General features: G+C 42.5%; 1 protein-coding gene across 5 annotated transcripts in view; it reads right to left on the bottom strand.

Moving 5' to 3' along the window:
• EHBP1 (EH domain binding protein 1) overlaps positions 1–13,594 on the bottom strand; it is a 202,393-nt gene that overhangs the window by 121,258 nt on the left and 67,541 nt on the right. For all 5 annotated transcript variants that reach the window (XM_085308996.1, XM_085308995.1, XM_085308997.1 and 2 more), the window contains exons 5-6: positions 4,131–4,312; positions 527–666 (exon numbers count right to left, since the gene is read on the bottom strand). In XM_085308996.1, the coding sequence (XP_085165122.1) occupies positions 527–666; positions 4,131–4,312 (322 nt within the window). The remainder of the gene's footprint in view (positions 1–526; positions 667–4,130; positions 4,313–13,594) is intronic.

Here is a 13,594-nt window from a genome sequence, read left to right as displayed (position 1 = left end):
ACTATCAAATTTAGTTAAAGTCTTCCAGCAGTCTCGTGATTTTATTTCAGTGAGATAGCCCCCAACTGAAAGGAAGAAGGAAACTGCCTGAAATTACCATGTTATTGCGTAGAACCTCCGTACCCCCGATGGCATCTGATTTGGGGAGAATAACTGATTTCTCAGTTATTCTCCCAAACATTCTTTAATCTTTCACTTAGCTCATCTCTTGCTTTCTTGCTCGTTGACCCTGTGTCTTTTTACTCCTCTGTTCACATTGGCTTTTTGCTTCCCTAGAATGCTACTACCTAACATATTCCCTCCCAAAAACAGGACCCTCCCCCCACCCCCACCGCCCCAAAAAAAAGAAATCAATCCTCTTGAGTTCATGAAAATTAAACTTCACTGAGTTAGGGGTCTCTCTTCCATAAAGTTATCCTACATATCCTTTTATTTCATAGTACAAATATAGTGTAAGGATAAAATCTATTGATTATGGTTGGTAGTTAGCAAAGGTAACTATTATCTCTCCCATGGCGAAACCAACCTGTAATCTTTGCAGCCTTTTCCTCTTGATTCACTCTGTTTTCTTCATCTTCTTCATTGTCTTCCTCAAAATCATCTAGATTTCCAATATCAGCTTGTTTCATACTCATCAAACTAGCCAGGCTTTGCATATCTTCATCTCTAAATAACAAATTTCAAACCAGGCATTAAAAATCTATCTGTTAATACCATATCTGATACTACTGCATTCATATGCTTTCTTTTCTTCACAGAGATCTCTCATCTTGGATCTCATCTTGAAAGTGGTGAAAGAAGGAAAAAACGCTCACGTATATTGATTTCTGAATGGAATGCTTTCTATTAACAGAAATCTAAAAGGTAAAAACAGTGCTGCCTTGCATTAAAACATTGTGTTTCAATGGACTATTTCAAGTCTTCTGTGACTGTATCTTTCACATACAGGTATCTTTCGTATGACTGCCATCTTTCATATCTAACATTAGCTTACTGAAAACATGGCAACAGCTAAATATTCAGAGAAATTAATGTTATATGTCAGTTCCATTAAAAACATTTGTGAAGTACATAATGTCATTCTCAAAGCAAGAGTGGTCTTAGCTCTTCTATTTTAAAACAGTTTCAATAGCTTTATGGTGATTAACCAAATATTTTTGCAGATTTTTGCAACAATACTGACTGGAGACTGCCTGGTTAGGGAGCAGCTCTGCTGAAAAGGACCGGGGAGCTCAGTAGAGAGTAAGCTGAACGTGAGCTGGCAGTGTGCCCTGGCAGCCAGAGGCCGATAGGGCAGCCAGTAAATTGTGCAAAGCCATGACCCTGCTTTACTTGGTGCTCATTGGACTGTATTTAGGATACTTGGTCCAGTGGTGGGTTCCTCAATACAGGTTGTTGATAAACTGGAGCAAGTTCAGCAGAGGGCCACCAAGATGGTCAGGACTGGAGCACTGGGCCTACAATGAGAGGCTGAGGGAGATGCACGTGGTAAGCCTGGGAAAGAGAACCCCTGGGGAGACCTCACGGCAGCTTGTCAGCCCCTGTGAGGAGGTTATTGAGAAGCCAGTGGTGGGAGGATGAGAGACAGAGGACAGGAACATCAGAACCTTTTGGTTTTGATTTAAGGAAAAGCCTTTCCATCATGAAGACAGTCACTGAGAAGCAGAGGGAAGAGTTGCCCAGATGTTTTGCCATCTCCATTCTGGGGGTTTTGCAAAATCTGGTCTGCTCTAGCACCTGACTCCACTTTGAACAGGAGCTTATAGACTGGATGCCCCAGGAGCTCCCTTCCAATCTGAGTTATTCCATGATTCTGTGATTTTATGAAAGCATAGAAATAGCTTATTTCACATAATAACTCATCTACAACTAGAAACTAAACACATCGTGGCATAAAATATTCTATCTACTTCGAAGCTGATCACAGCAAAACCAGATGCGTCGATTTTGTGCCTAATAATGTCAAGAGAGCTAGACAAATTATTTTAAAGGTATTATTTAAAGGAATAAAGATGCCATACAAACCATGCCTCAAATCTACACAGAAACACAGAAACACTTAAAATATAGGAATTAATCTCAGTGATTTAACATACTGTTAAAACCAGAAATTCTTTGGGGCAATCATTTCCCACTCTGAGGTTCAAAATAATCAGCATCACAGAACCTACAGTCATTTGAGGTGAGCAAGTGCTTTATAATATAAATAAAAACTATTAATAATAAATATAGAATAAGTAACTATCAGGAAGTCACAAAGACCTTCCCTTTTATGCTGTATCCCCCAGGGTTCATCATCCTATTTTGATAAACAATAGATTAAATCAATTCTTTAAGCACAGGAAAAAAGGTAGTATCAGGAGACTCAAATGCAACACATTTTAACCGCATAGCTAGAATAGCTCACTAATGCTCTGGAGATGAAGAGCTGGCAGTAACGAGTACTCAGATCTTGCATGTCAATTCTTCATGTTAAGTTTATAAATGAAAAGATCTCAGAAGTACTGTTTCTTTTTCCTGTCCTCTGTGTATCATAATCTTTCCCTGTTTTAGACATTCACAAAGAAATCAGATGATTTTTGATACTGCAAGGCAACACGCTGCAATAAAGACATAAAATAAAATTGAGTCTCACTTTATAAAACCAGAATGGTTTGGAAGAAATATAAACCAGCCTTGACGTGGCCAGTGTCTTCTCATATTGCCTTTTGTTCATGCATCTGACACCTGAATTCTCACTTTTCTTTTGATTAGTAGGATGATCTCAACTTCCCCAAAGTTATATAAACAACAAAACAGTGCTTTCCCAAACACCAAATTTTGTTTCAATCCCCAGCTCAGGGCAGTATTAAAGCTCTAGTCTTAACTGAAAGTATATTCTCTGAATTGGATCGATTTTCTCCAGACAAAGTTATATGCTGTCCTAACAGGATGCACTTTTTAGGAATTATGGCCCTAGAAAGCACCACCTAATAGTGCAGCTATTTATTGTTCGTGGTTCATGGATGTTGGTGGGTTGCCAGAAGTTAACAGGCTATTGGATACTGACTTTATCTTCTCATTTTCAGCTGCTACATTATGTTAAACCATACCTAAAAATGCAATACTTGAAAATATCATTCTTACATAATAGCTCAAAATGTAGCTCCCAGTGGGTTATTCTGGGGAGGGAAACAGAAGGTGCTTTTAATGCATTTGTAGCTATCAAAACAGGCAGTCAAAAAATATTTTTTTGTGTCAAAATGAGTGCTGTAACATGCCAAAGCCTGGAATGCTGTTCACATAACTGTTCTGGGGCACTAAAGCATCTTCTGTTACAGAAGGCCATGTCTGCAAGTGCACTCGAATAACAAGAACAGAAATAGACTGTTAGCATTTAAGGGGAAAAAGAAATTTTAAAAAAGAGGCAAAAGAAGAACTAGAGCAATAGCTTCCCCAACTCCCTCTTTTTCTTCCATCCTTACATTCCCATACTCAACACGTAGAGACAGACAGGAAGAACAAGGATAGGCCAACATTTGATATCCTGAATCTGACAGAAATTCCTAGAAGTTATAGGATCTGGAAAAATCACTTGTATCCTCTGTGCTCCAAAGGCAGTTGAAGGGCGGGACAGAACCAAGTGAGTGAGCAGGAGGAGTGGCAATCAGAGCACAAGTGAACACTTTGCACAGGATGTTCTTGTGATCAGCCGAAGATCTCACCTCTGACTGCGCCTTCTCTCACTCTGCAGCTGCCTTCGGCTCCTTGTGGAATAGAAAAAGGTGTGCTCGTTCCTACATTTCCCTTGGCCTCTGCTAAGGGTATTGTTGGATGAACACACACACACAGAGAAGTATACTCCTGCTGCTTTCAAACCTGCGGATTTTTTTAAGCTGCTCTTATTTAAGATATCCATAATGACAGAGGACAACTATTTGCCTCTGAAAAACACAAGACTATAATCAGAGTGAGACATGACTTCTACTTAGACTAAGAAATGAAGTATGGCAGGAATGATAGGTATGCTGAAGAACACTCTCAGATTCCGCCATTCTACACCAAAAGAGCTCTTTACCCAAAGAATTCTTTGAAAAGAAACACAAAGCAGGCTATCTGGTTAGAAAAAACAAAAACCAAAAACTACTTACGTGGCTTTTCCTTCCCTCAGGAAAATACAAGATAAAGAGAACTGTAGTGTGGCAGATACCACTTTTTTGGACAAAGGCTTGAATTTTAACTTGACATCTGTCTGTGTAGGCATGGGGCTCGCGTATTGCTTCATGTTGATGCTGCTGGTGGCAAGTGCTTTTCTGCGTCCAGAAGGAGATTCCTGAAAGCAGATGCAAAACAAAATTAATGTTAAAGGTGCAGAAGGTTGTTACAATAAAACCTGCATGTTCATAAACCAAACAAAACCCCCACATTTATTAAACCTGCACTGTTGTTCTTCCAACTGTGCAGCCACAATGGGTTGCTATGATCCTCTCTAGAGACAAAAATCCAGCTCTAAAACTAGACCCATCACTAACGATGGCCCACTGAAGACAGGTGTGTCCAATGGAGAAAGAGGTTTTTCACTGTGATTCCATATCAGACCCTTAGTCATTAAGGCTTGTATTATCCCACAGTGGCATCCACTACACGTATCCATTTAAGCAAATGGGAACATATCTCAGTTGCTCCTTTAGAGAACTGGACCAGGTTTTTATTCAACACACGTAAGATATGGGTTTGAATAATACATACATTTCTACACAAAATGCTATCAGGATATCAAGTTGCCAGTTTGAGCCACCATTAGGGTTCAGTACTCAACTATAACGCTTGAAATTTTTTCAGAGTACGGTTACTTCTCACTAGTGTTGTATGTGTACTATCAGGAGTCACAGGTTTCTGAAGATTAAGGTTGACAATGCTACCAAAAATATCAATCAGAACTGGGCAAGAAACAGAAAAATAAAAAACAAGACAAGATAAAAGCCTAAACTGTATTTCAAGGTAAAGGTGTTGCTCACAGCTCAGTAATTCAGACATAAATTAATGTAAAATGCATCTAAGAATCTAATCTACCYGATTGTTTCTAGTATCAGTATAAGTAGCAAAGGAATGATTATATGTAATAAAGCTCTAGTAACAAAGTCAAACAAGAAAGCCCTGCTGTTAACTCTTTTGAAAGATGTTCTCACAATAAGACTACATTTTATTGCAGCTGACAATTTGTGTTGAATAAGGAATACTAATTCAATCAAAACATTCAAGCATCCTTTTTCAAAGTACTTGACATTTCCACCCAGTAGAATAAGTCAGAATGTAATATGTCATCCCCAAAGAATACCTTGTTTAAAAAACTAGCCTTATCTGTCAGATTATGCACAGCAATATTATACAGAACTATTAGTGCATGTAGATACCTTATGAATGAATTTCAAAAATGCATCAAACACTCGAGAAGGATTTAGGCCCTCTCGTAAGAAAGACTTAAGAATATGCAAATACTCTTAAYAGAAGCAAGTTGAACAGATGCGACTATCCCAAACAATACAAGTGCTCTTTCCCTGGCCGCGACCGTCACTCACAGAGCAAGATTAAGGTCCAAGGTTCTGACAACGTGTAAAATGGGAAGTACGATCGGGGAGTTTCAATTATCACACAGATAGGAACAACAGTAATCTGTTACTGTCCTCTACCTTTAGCATAACTAAATATTACAACCAACTACACAGAACGCCGGATCCACTGCAGCTCCTGTTTTGAAAGGAACATGAGATGGTCCTTCTTTTTTGCACATTCTCTAGGCAAAACCAGGGAAGCAGTTTGTACTTGAAAGCAACTGGTTTCCTAATGGTAAATGTTCAGCTTTCATGCTACAGTGTGAAAATGGTGGCCCAGACGAATACAAAGGAAAATATTCTGCTCATGAGCTATAGCAACCAGAAGCAGTCGTCACACGTTGGACTAGATTCATCTTTGAATCAGTCAGGATAAGCTCATGCTTGCAGTCAAAAACCACAGGTTTTAAAATGCTTTAATGGTTTTAAAATCTATAGTGTGGTGCCACAGTTTTTCTTACCAAGATAACAATTCACAAAGTAATGCAAATAAGTGGGAGAACTCTTCATTAGTTCAGTATTTCCAAGTTATACAATATGTTTCTTCAAAAAAACTGTTTTCCTTTGCTCTTTCTCTAACAGCGCATGTCTTTTGTCCCTTCCTCGCTCCCCTTCATCTATTACTGCACCTACAGCCTGGGAGAAACGGCTCCCAGACGGACCAAGGCATGAAACGTGGCCGCTCGCTAGGAGCCTCCTGGAGGAATCGCTCGCCCACCACGCGACATCACCCGTCGGGTGGACGCTTCTCCAGGTGACAACGAAAAGCAGCTCCAGGAGCTGTGAATGTCCCCAGCTAAACGAAGGGGAACTTTTGCCCAGCTCGCTACCCTGCAGGACTGCCCTGGCAAGGGCAATGGACACAAACACGACTCGGGGTGGGGGTACGTTGTGGGGAGAGCGACTTTCTCKTCTGATGAACACACTTATTTTATCTAATAACAGGTCTGAAATACAAGTTGAAATATCTGAAATATCAAGGGGATATCACTGAAAAATGCAAAGCAAATAAGCCAACCCAACCGAACGAGCGGTTCGGTGGTGAGTCTGAACTGAGGGCAAGAGCGGAGTGTCTTCACCTCGCAGCCTTCGAAAAGCCGCAAATCGGCTCGGGAGAATTTTGCTATAGCTCGAAATTACATTTGGGGGTTATTCATTGGGTAAACCATCCTCTCGCCATCTGCAGCTGCAGGTGATCTGAGTCAGACGTGGTGAATAAGAGGCACAAAGGAGGAAGGTGTAAGGTGTCCCAGCAAGGATGACCATCAGCGATGCTTTGTGAAACCTGCTGGCGCCGGCTGGTGCAGAGAGCAGACGGGTGTGCAGTCAACCCTGCGCCAGCAAAACGGGCGGCCACCAGTCACAGGTTCTGGCATACCCCAGTACCACAGAGAAATTTTTTGTAGAAGAATAAATAATTCTTAAATAAGGGGAGAAAAACCTAATCCAAGAGAAAGGCCTAYGAGTAGAATACACAGTAACAGCTTCAGCAGTAGCCTAGGATGAGTAATTTCACACAGAAGTATAGTTTGGTAAGATATACAATCCATAACGTCCATTTAAGACGAAAAATCCCATCTGATGTCACTTTGGTCTCCTCTGAGCACATGGAGCGCTAGAGCCGATAAAACAGGAATCATAACACGGATTTTTTAATTGCTCAGCTTTCCTCATTTTAACTATGGAACAACTCTCAAAGATTAAAACATGCCAGACTCAACCAACTCTTCAGGTTTTTCCCGTATTTACGACAGCCGGCGTTGGCCCATCGCACTTTGTGAAGGGTCTGGGGAAAAGTCAACTCGGAAAGCAAAACAGGGGAACAAACCCCTGGCAGAGCTGACCAAATTCAGGCTAACATGTTCATCCTGTTAAAAACTGGACAACTTGGAAACTCCTTCCTTATTCTTGAAGACCGACAATGTGTTAAGCAAGCAAAAGCAAATGCGATATCTGCATATCAAAGAGAGATTTAAGATAACCTAGAACCACCTGGGCTTTAACGTGACTGTAGGTTATCTTCCACCTCAAACATACTAATAGATTTGGGAACACGTGCTATTGGGTTCACAAGGTAATACGCAGAATGCTTGCTAAAAACCTTTATTTTAGTTATTGTATAGTTCTTGCAAGAGAAAATACAGAAAATACTGAAAAAAGAATGCTCTTTTGGTCTGTATTGTGTGCTTTCATGCTTCCCTATCAACAAAGGTTTCCTAATAAACCAGACAGTTTTGCTTTCAGAGAAAGCAAAAAGAGAAACACATAAAGCCATCAAGCAAAACCACATAAATCAGTAGGRTGCTGCACATTCATTTTTAGTAAAGGAAAGCAGCGTTAGTAACATATTTATGTAGTCCATGGTTTCCAAGCACGCTGAGGGTATCGCAGAGGCTTCAAAGCCATCGTCCCACCAGCCAGCAGCAGCGAGGCGGCCCACGGGTGCTGGGGCTGACGCGGCGGCTCCCGCCAGCTCCCACCCCGCCTGGGATCTCAACGCTGGGGGTTCAGAAGCTCCGGATGGGAGCACCCCGTGGTCTGCTCTGTCAAAGGTAGACACAGTAAAAGATCTGCATAGCATGCAATCAGCTCTCTTTCTACAACAAATGCAAAGAAATGCCACAAAATACCGGTCTTTTCCATCTGGAGGCCACTGYGCGTCTCCGATGATAGGAAACATCCTTCTGGTTCTCTCCTARAGCAGATACTTCACAGCAAATAAAATATCCAAACAAAGCCAGTAAAACYAGATAATTGGCACCACATTTGTAAAGTGGACAATGTATTTTTCCTGGAAAGAYGGTTGCAGATGACCACTACTAAGCAGTGTCCCAACTCCTTCCCAAATCAAGCAAGCCAATAGACTGACACCTCTACACAAAAGGTCTGAACTTGGACTTTTAGTTTAAAACAAACCTAGGGAATGGAATGATGCAAGTTTAATGCAACCTTCTTTCCCCCGAAATATATTTTTAATCATCTTGTGCCCTGTAATTACCAACTTCCTGATATTAAGTCTTCTACAAGGCTGGAAGACTAGACCAGAAATACAAGGAAGCAAGAAACAGATCTGTATTTTCCGTTAAACCAACCTCATTTCTACAGCTGCACAGAAATCAAAATATTTGACAGTTTTTCCCCACAGGACCTATCCTAACATTTGGTGGAAACCAGCAGAATATACTTYACCTCTTAACACCTGAACTCCTCTTTCGTACACCAGCCTTCAGCCCCTGCACTCATCAGTCCCTGAAACACAACTGTCCTGTTTTCTACATACACAGAGCATGAAAACAATAAAATGCTTTAATTTGGCAGAAACTAGACCAAAAAGTGCTGTAATTCTTCATTACTTAGCACCACACAGCAATTCTCTTGCCAGCAGGAATAKCTTAACAGTGACGCATAAGCACTGTAAAAACATCAAGCAAGAAAGACCTAAACACGGAGGGTAAGTTTCCTAGCTGAACATTGCTATTTTATCAGAAGAAACAATGAGTTTTGACCATCTTCATCMCCCAAAATGAAGACCTCCAGCAGAAAGGGCTGTCTTTTCATATTATTTAAAAGAGAATGCTAAAAAAAATTTGAAGAGGAGCAATCTGTTGCACACCTTGGCATGAAATAGTTACACAAAGCCCTTTTTCTCTATATAAAATCCTATTAAGACCACAAGTTTGGAGGTCTTCGCTTTCGCTGTGCTTCGTAATTCGACGGAGAGCATTTTCAAGGAAAGCTGTCCTCGGGCATACAAACCCGGGGGACCTGAAGAAAAGGAAGGGGGCAAGCTCCCACTCCTCGCAGCCTGCACGGCAGCTCCTCCAGCCGGGCTGCGAGCACCATCTTGCTCGGATGAAAAGATCACTGCTTCACCAGCAGAGCAAAATGGATCACGACAGAATTTAATTTGTGAGAGTATACAGCAATTAAATGCTAAAACAGACAAGCTACGGGGAGCTCTCTCAACTGGAGAGAGTAAATTAGAAACTACGTCAGTTAAAATAATTTAGACAGTCRGGTGGCAGATTTGGAGGGCTGAATGCAAACAGCACAATCTGCCCTGAAAACTTGTTTAAAAGCAAATGATGGCTCAAGGTATCCAGAACAGTATTAAGAATTAGGATGCATTTGAATGGAGAATTTAATGTTTAAAAAATTCTGCACGCACCAGAAAAGTTTGAGCCCTAGATGCAAGGGTTGGGAAGGGAATTCAAAACGTATAAATGTTGAAACAGCTACACTTGCTTCTGCATATGCGATTAGATAGGCAGCACCGTATGCCATGTGCTCCTCAGCAATCGCAGAGGCAACGCTCTCAGCAAGCAAAGCGAAAACAGCGCATATTACTACYGCTATTGAACCGGCCGGGCTTGCTTTTAGAAAAGCCCAACACCATTTCACGAAAGCCCGAGAGGCTGAAGCGTGCAGCGAACGGATCTTTAAGATCAGCCTCGTGGCCGTGGGTGTGCTCAAGCCGACCTGACCTGGGTAACAACAAATTGCTCATCTGCACAGACCAACCACTTGCTTTCGTGTACTCTGGAACTCGCCAAAGATGAACACCAGATAGGAAGCTTAGGAAGTGAGACRATGTCTCATACGTTTAGGTAAATCATCTACGCTACACCAACTACTACTGAGCAAATTCGGAAGTGCTGTTTTGCAAAAACAAAAACAATAACAAAAAAAAGCAAAATAAAAAAAATCTCTGATGATTATTGAATAGATGGAAAACACAATATTTAAGACCAAAGTTTTATTTGAATATTTTACCAATACTCCAGATGGATGAGATGCGGGTATTTACTTCTAAAGTGGGCTCAATGCTTATCACAGGCAACAGAGAAACGTTTGCAAGTGAGATGGACAGTTTTAACAGATAGCAGAGAACTACCAGACACTGAAACACTCATCCTGGTTACGGATGTGGAGGATTGCTTCACAAATCTCTTCCAAAAATTTCCTTACTATCTTTTTTGGACAGTTTAGTAAAACAGGAACTCTTCATGAACACGGTGCTGTAGAGGGATGCATATGAGCTTGACAACCAACGCTGAGAAACTTCTGGCCTCGCATTCGTAGCCTTTTTCCTCCTCACTTTTTCAGATTGCTTCCTCTTGAGACACTATGGAAATTTCTCTTTTTCTGTTAAAATAATGACAGAGTCTTCTGCACGCCTGCACCTCAGTGCACGATGCACTTGTATATAAGCCTGCGTATATCATGACATAAATTGCTAGTATGTAAAAGCCCCTGAAGTGGGATTATTTTTGATAGCAAAAGACCAAAAGCATACTTCTAACTGGAATTCTTGTCCACAATTTTAATTTTCCTTGGACTTGAGACACAAGCTCACAGAGGCTCGGCCAGCAGTTGGCAAACTTACTATTATGGRCTGGCTGTTTAAATCCTCAAATATTTGCTCCCAAAAGAGCAGATATAAAGAAACCTGGTCTTGAGCTGCTGCTGATCCCTAGCAGGTGAGGCTGGCTGTAGCCAAAGGCGCTGTGCGCTGCGCTGGCGGCTGGACRCATAAAGAGCAACGTTTCATTTTCCCGTGAGCGGCATACTGCTAAGCTGGCTTCTGGGCAGTGTGTCGTCCACTTTGGAGAGCAACGTCGGCGTTCAGCTTCAGCTGGTTCACTTCCAAAACAGTGTGCTTGCTGAACTTTGAAGAGTTCATTGTATGTGCATAATATTTATCTATAATTAGCTTCAAAACAAAGTAGGAACATTGATAACTTATTTAATGCTAGAAGAGAAGAAATAGCAGATTATAAATTTGGTTCTTAAATTTTTAACTCAAATTGGAGTAAGAAACACCTAATAAAAAAAGAAATTACTTTCTTCCCTTATAAATCTGAAGTCAAATCAGAAATGGGCAAGAGGTTCTCATAATTAAAAAATAGGTTGTAAATTGAGAATTCTGCCTCAGCAACACAGACTGCAAAGAGCTTCTGCCAGGGTAGAACACAAGTTGCTATAAAAAAGGGTATACAGGCAAAGTCACCTGGATAATTTTAGTATTTAATCATGTGGCTTGGGTTAGACCTCCTCCTTTCAGAAGGAGGATAGCTGAGTTGACTCGACAGCCATGACTTTACTGCTCAGCCACTCCTGAGCCAGCTGCCTTCTTCCATGTGCAGGACCACACAGGCTGACTGGGATCCTATTGCTCCTATGATGATGCTATTGATCGTCATCTGTTCTAACAGCTAATGACTGCCATTAAATTTAAATTTAAGCTTACCTACAAGTCCCTGACACTTCAGTTCTATTTTGCTTGGAAGGAAATCTCCATTTTACAATTCACTCCTCATCTACTCTGTGCAAAAGTATCTCACGACCTATGCCACAGAGCTTCAAGTAGATGCACAAGAAAAAGCATAATTAAAAAACACCAACTAGTTACCTATTTATTGCTAGTTGCAGACACTAACAGCCCTTTTGTCGCTGACAACTTCCTTTCTTTTTCCATTGCAGGCCTTAAATTTGTTTGCTCTCTCTTGATYGAGCTCCAGGGCAAAGACTCAGGATCTTTGACATTAAAGAAGGTGGGTCTGAAATAACTCCCGAGCTCAGTGGGGAATGCTTTCAGGTGCAAGCCTCCTCCTGAAGAAACAAATGCAGTGCAGAAGACGCACCTGATAAGAGACAGACCCTAGAAATAATTCTAGTTTATTTAAAGAGACCCACCAAATTACAACAAAATTATTGAGCTCCTTTGTAACCTCCTATGAGGAGTCTGAGAAGGTCAAAAGATCAACTGCTCCAGCATCCTTATTCASTTTTTTTCCCCTTTGCAGAAAATAATGTATTTTTCAACGGTTTATAAAGCCGTCTAAGTTTAATTACCTAGCATAGACAAAGCCTGCTCCAGTGGGTTTTGTAGCACATCAGTGCCATCTACCAGCTGCCACCTGAGGACTACCCGCACAGAACGAACACGCAGTATTAAACGTCAAAACTCGCAAGGTTCGCGACACAGAAAAGCTTCTAACGGCATCGAGCGAAGATACTACGGCTCTTGCATTAAATTGCTTTTGTACCGCGAGTCTCCCGCTAGCTCAGGAAGCCCAGGAAGACGTCCACCAAGCGGCCGCTCCCCGCGGGGTCAAGCTCTTTATCCTATCGCGAGGACCTTAGGTTTAAGCTAGAGGGTCACTTCAGGCAAACAGCGTGACGCACTCGAGTGGCTCAGTTCCTGCCGGAGCACCGGAGCATCTCGGTTACTAAATTCACGATCGTGCTTCCTCGTTCTCCTCCCCCTTGCTCACAGCTTCACTGGGGAGCACGTGCCACGATACCGTAACGAACGGCCAAGACGTATTTCCCGAGAGGGTACCGCGTAGCTGGAGGAGCCTCCCAAACGAAGGGGAGCCTCCCGGAGCGGGCGCGCCGCCGCCAGGCCGCCTCCCCGGGGCCGCGGCCGTCGCAGCCGGCGGCTCCCGCCCAGGGCTGCCGAGCGCGGCGCGGGGCCGAGCGCCCGTTCATCACGAGCGACGGGCTGAACGGAGCAAGCCGCCTTCGCGCGGCAAGGGCGAGCGCCGCTAGGCCGCAGCAGCCCGGAAACCGGGGCTCGCGCCGAAGCGGCCCTTCCAGCCAGCAGCGCGCCGGCGCGGGGCCCCGCAGCCGCGTTCGTAAGCCGTCCCAGGAAACCGCCTCAGACCTCCCCACCGCCGTTCGCTGCCGTGCTAACGCACGCTACCCGTTCAGCCCTCCCTCGCTGCCTCTACSAAAAAGCTCTCGTCAAAAACAGCTCTCATTTTTTCTGTGTATGCGCAAATTAGTTATGGATGATTAGCAAGGCATTCATTCCYTTATTTGCTTTGGCTGCGACTTGATCCGTGTTACATTCATGTGAGGGAAGCACTTTATTTTGTGTTATTAAATATGAAACACTGTACTGTTGATAAAAGGAGTCACGTTCAGGGCTGCATATTATACTGACAAAAGACGCATGTGCTTGGGCTAACGTATTGTTAAACAAGTTTTTCCAGATT

The sequence above is a fragment of the Rhea americana genome, unplaced genomic scaffold (genome assembly GCF_003343005.1).
Source record: "Rhea americana isolate MKP2758 unplaced genomic scaffold, rheAme1 scaffold_289, whole genome shotgun sequence".
NCBI lineage: Eukaryota > Metazoa > Chordata > Aves > Rheiformes > Rheidae > Rhea > Rhea americana.
This window is presented reverse-complemented; position numbering and strand designations above follow the sequence as displayed.